Source organism: Rhamphochromis sp. 'chilingali' (assembly GCF_963969265.1).
Source record: "Rhamphochromis sp. 'chilingali' genome assembly, chromosome: 18".
NCBI classification, from domain to species: Eukaryota; Metazoa; Chordata; class Actinopteri; order Cichliformes; family Cichlidae; genus Rhamphochromis; species Rhamphochromis sp. 'chilingali'.
Window position 1 is genome coordinate 3,497,326 of NC_137945.1, and position 5,039 is coordinate 3,502,364.

General features: G+C 43.4%; 1 protein-coding gene across 1 annotated transcript; it reads left to right on the forward strand.

The window, feature by feature from the left end:
* The first annotated feature begins 277 nt into the window (after positions 1-277).
* On the forward strand, positions 278-2,234 carry rpl22l1 (ribosomal protein L22-like 1). The gene is made up of 4 exons (XM_080865126.1): positions 278-324; positions 1,525-1,635; positions 1,839-1,960; positions 2,034-2,234. The coding sequence occupies exons 1-4, from the start codon at positions 316-318 to the stop codon at positions 2,176-2,178; spliced, it is 387 nt and encodes a 128-aa protein (XP_080721252.1). The 5' UTR covers positions 278-315; the 3' UTR covers positions 2,179-2,234.
* The last annotated feature ends 2,805 nt before the right edge of the window (positions 2,235-5,039 follow it).

The window sequence follows — 5,039 nt, forward strand, 5'->3', positions numbered from 1 at the left end:
TTGCATCCTCGCTCACAGACAGCAACAACAGCTGTCAAAAAGTGTGAAACTGTTTGTTTTCAGGGTAAACGCGGGTGACACTTGAATGTAACTGTTGCTGTTTCATCTTACAAACGTAAACCAAACGCAGATTAAACGGTTTTCACTCCAGCTGGAGCTCTGCTGTGTCAACAGTCAGGCACACGGCTCGTTAAGTCGACCCATTTTCCTGATCCATGTGCTTTTACAGCCCGTTCACCATATTTGGTAGGGCGCCGCGCATGACGTCACAGCTGCGTCACCTCCGCTGCCTTCTTTCTCGTCCGAGCTCTCAACATGGCGCCGGTAAGTCCTGGCAGCTCGTCCGGTTTTTGCTTAATTTGTTCTGAGTTTCTTCGCCTTTTTGTTTCTCTGGCACTTTGATCAAGTCCCATAAAAGCACCCATCGTTAATGACGGGTGGCTCTACCGAGAAAACTTTATTTACATCCAGAAAACTAACAAGTTAGCCGCGTTAGCATTAGCTCGTAGCACTTGGTCACACGTGTCTCATTCTGATTGCAGACCGGACTCCACAGGGAAAAACGCGTATTTGTTTCTTTAAACAGTTTTAATACCTGGAAGTCTACCGGGTTTGGGTTTGTGGCTAGTATCTGTGTATTTTAGGATACACAGGTGAATTCGGCATAACTTAAAGTCATGTTCCCTTGTCTATTGTCACTAAATAAGGAACATTGTCTATCATATTAACTATTTTGTTCTTGAGCTTTGGTGCTATTACTGGTGTTTGGGATCACTAATCATGGAACTAAAATAGACGCCAAATCTCATGAGTAAAATAATGATAACTTAAAAAAAACCTCCTGCCAATCCAAAGGAAAAATACTTGTCTTAATTGAAAGCACACATATTACATCCATTGTACATGACAGGCTTTAAATAAAATGTCAGTCCCATACCTGCAAAACTGGTTTCTACAAGACTGAATCTGGCAGAGATTGAATGTCCCTTTTTTTTTTCTTCCAGGACTTGAGTCCATATCCAGACAGACATAATATCAGATATTGAACGCAAGACATTCGTTTTGAGAAAATAAATGACAGTAGGGACTTGTTCAAAGCCTCACTGGAAACACAACAGAGCACGAGCCAATAAACAGAGCCTGATGCGTCTTTTAAAACGAGTGACCTCAAATTTTTTATTATTTTTTTTTATGACTGTATTCAAACATCAACCAAAAGCATCAGGAAACTCCTCACACACTGAAACTAAACATTAGCACTGAAGGGTTTATGTTTGACCGAGCGGCTCCGACTCTGGCTTATTTTTAGCTTTAGGTCTCCTCGTCATCTTTTTTCTTTAACCATCCAGTACCCGGAGATTTATCTAATGTCATTTGAAGAAACAGACTTTGCATAACTCAAGAACCATGTGGCGACGTCACTTCACCACTGTTACCTTGGAAACCAGCTATAGCAATAAGCTTTGCTCACTATGTTAGTTTACGCGTGTTCTAGTAAAGTTAACATGTGAAACATGATCACAGATCAGAATGAAGAGGCCAGCTGGTAAGAAGTCCAAGAAGGGGGCTGCATGGAAGTTCACCCTGGACCTGACCCACCCTGTGGAGGATGGGATCCTGGACTCTGCAAGCTTTGTAAGTCTTCTTGCAGTCGTCACTACTTTAGGAGAAATCCAGTTCAAATCGTGTCCCCCAAAAGCGACAAATTAATTCATTAAAGGGTAAATTTGGTGGTTTTTGCAAGCAGCTGACCCAATCTGTGGACTAGGGCGCCCTTCCCTAGCTCCAGATTTACTAGGGTTCTCTTCCCTAGTGCATTACTATGCTCTATCCAATAGGAGACCTTCCTTAAAGAGAAGATCAAGGTGAACGGGAAGACGGGGAATCTGGGTGACATCGTCCAGGTCGGCCGCATGAAGAACAAGATCAACGTGACGTCTGAGAAGCAGTTCTCCAAAAGGTAAAACGAGAAGTGTCACAAGAACCAGAGAACCTTCCTGGAAACGGTTCTGATGGTCAATGTTCTTCCACAGGTATCTGAAGTACCTGACAAAGAAGTACCTGAAGAAGAACAACCTCCGCGACTGGCTGAGGGTGGTGGCCTCTGACAAGGAGACGTACGAGCTGCGATACTTCCAGATCAGCCAGGATGACGAGGAGTCCGAGGCAGACGAGTAAACAGCTGCAGCCACATCTGTGTGTGCGTCAGCGGGAGAATAAATGTGGGAAAGAAATCTCGTCTGTGTCGTGTTTTTGTCTGACAAAGTCAGTCCTGCAGCGTCCTGCTTAGCTGGTGTATGAAATCATGTTTATCAGTTTTATGGAGCGAGTAGATTTTATCAAACATTCCCAAAAAAATGTGAGAAATTTTAAAATTGGTGAGGAAGAAGCAGAAAACATGTCAGCATACATTATGTAATGTGTACTCTATTATCAGTTGTCAAAGGAGTAAAGAAGTGAAAATATGAATAAAATAACATTTTATTAGGATCAGAAAACAGAAGCAAATAAAATGAGAAGCCAAAGACATTTCCAGTATTTACACAGAACCAGTTTAGTCTGTTATTCCAGTTAACTGCTGTTAAAGTGACAAACTGGTTAACTGTAATAATCTTCCAGGTGTAGCTAGTTCTACTTCATGCATCAGCAGAGTAAACACACAGCAGGGCTGCACTGTTCATATACTCCTAGTTTCGGGGTTCTTAAAGCACAGCCTGCATGTAGGTACAGGAAGTGATGCACTGCTGTTTTCATTCATCCAGAGATGGGCTCAGTTTTCAGTTCCTGCTCTGCTGTCCTCACACCGTCGCAGGCTTGGCTTCCCTCACAATGATAAATACAGGTGACGTCAGATGTAGCAGGCACCTCTGTAAGGATTATAAACCATCATCCTCTGAATGAATATAAGATTGTCAAATTTGGAAAGCTGTATTAAAAACAAAGAAAGGGGAGACTCAGCTCAAAGGATACTGTGGATGGAGCTGCAGTGCAGGAGGAAAAGATGGAAACCACAGGAAGTTCATGGATGCAGTCGAGAGTGTTGGTGTGACAGCGATAGGTTGAGATCTGGGCAGATGACCCGCTCTGTGCACCCCTGGAGGGAGCAGCTGGAAAAACAAGACAGGCTGGTGTATAGGAGGTGGCCAAGCAACCACCAGGTGGTGCACTGGCATGTTTAGTTTATGAGCAGCATCAGTGTGATATAACGGGATACAGCTTAATGATATTGCTTGAGCGCAAAAAAGTGTCGCACAAATTCTCAAAATGATTTGAGGCCCAGAGTTCCCACAGAGACACAAACGCCTGCAAAACGAGACATAAAACTTGACACAAAAAGAACTGAAGATGCACCAAAAGATGTAAAATTGCTTTAAGAAATGATGCCCTATATTACCCAAAGTATTCACTCAGCCATGCAAGTCACTGAAATCAAGCATCAGCATGCAGATTGTTTCCACAAACATTTGTGGGTCGCTCTCAGGAGCTCAGGGAATTCCAGCGTGGTACCGTGATAGGATGCAACCTGTGCAACAAGTCCAGTCTTAAAGATTCCTCACTACTAAATATTCCACAGTCGTGTGTCAGTGGTGTTATCGTCAAGTGGAAATGATTGGGAACGACAGAAACTCAGCCGTGAACCAGTAGGCCATGTAAAAATCACAGAGCGGGGTCGGTGGACGCTCAGGCACGTGGTAAACAGAGGTCACCAACTTTCTACAGTGGACACTTGTTCTCTTAGAGGATAAATCTCACTTCTCTGTCTGATCTCTGTCTCAATCTGATGGGTGAGTCTGCGTTTGGTGGGTGCCAGGAAGAATGGTACATGTCTGACTACACTGTGCTAACTGTAAAGTTTGGTGCAGGGTGAGGTTATATTCATGAGATGGCCTCAACCTTTAGCCCAACCAAGACATTTTAGATCATTTCATGCTGCCAACTCTTCATACATGAATGTGCATCAGTGAACAAAGGAAGGTCCACAAAGACAAAGATAAGCAAGTTTAGTGTGGAAGAACTTGACAGGCCTGCACAGACTCCTGACCTTAACCTGACAGAACACCTTTGGGATGAATTAGAAGCCTCTGACCCAGGCCTACTCATCCAACACCTGCGCTTGGCCTCACAAATGCACTTCTGGAAGGAAGGTCAAAAATTGCCATAAACACACCCCTGAAAAGTCTTTCCAGAAGAGTTGAGGCTGTTATGGCTGCAAAGACTGGGTCAAAATCCAATTGCACCCTATAGATTAAGTCAGGATGTCCCTCAGGTTCACATGCATGTGATAGCAGACGAGCGATTTTGGTAATATAGTGTACAAACTAACTACGAAACAAAAGCCAAGAGCGATGAAATGAGAAAGAGACAGAACAAGATTTTTAAAAACGGTAACATACATATTTAAGGTACCGTACTGCATGAAGATTCAAAAAGAACGACAGCCATAACAAATATAAGCTTTACCAAAAAGGAAAGTCTGAAACTCTTGAAACAACATTAACACGGGAGTCTATGAGGAGTGAAGCGTTTTGGAGGCTCAAGTGGACACTAGAGGAACTGCAGCAGAAGCAGAAAGGAGCTGCAAAGATCAGTAAAAATGCCTCCAGGATTATGAAAAAGTTACAATAGAGAGATGTTTAGACTCTTTTTCAATTCCGATATCTTCTCATAAAGTCTCAGTAAAACAAGGGCAAAAAAGTAAATTACACTGAAACAAAGCCTCACGGGAGCTGTAGTTGTCCTAATCAGGCACTATTGTTTTCTTTCACCTTGAGCAGCAGTGAATAAATTTGCACTCTGGCTTCAGGGGGACGTGCCAGCAGAGTCCATCCCCTCGGGTCAGCTCTGTGCTCCTGTAAGAAGCGCCTGGGATAACTGCTTTATTCCCGTAAACAGAAAAGGATGTTTTATTTTGCTGCTGCTTTCTCTGGCAGCGTGTCTGGATTCACTCCCATCTGCTCATCTGTTGCATATAAAGCGTGAACCTCAGGAATCCACCTCATCTGCTCTGCAGTCAGCGGCTGGTGTCATCTCACATTTAT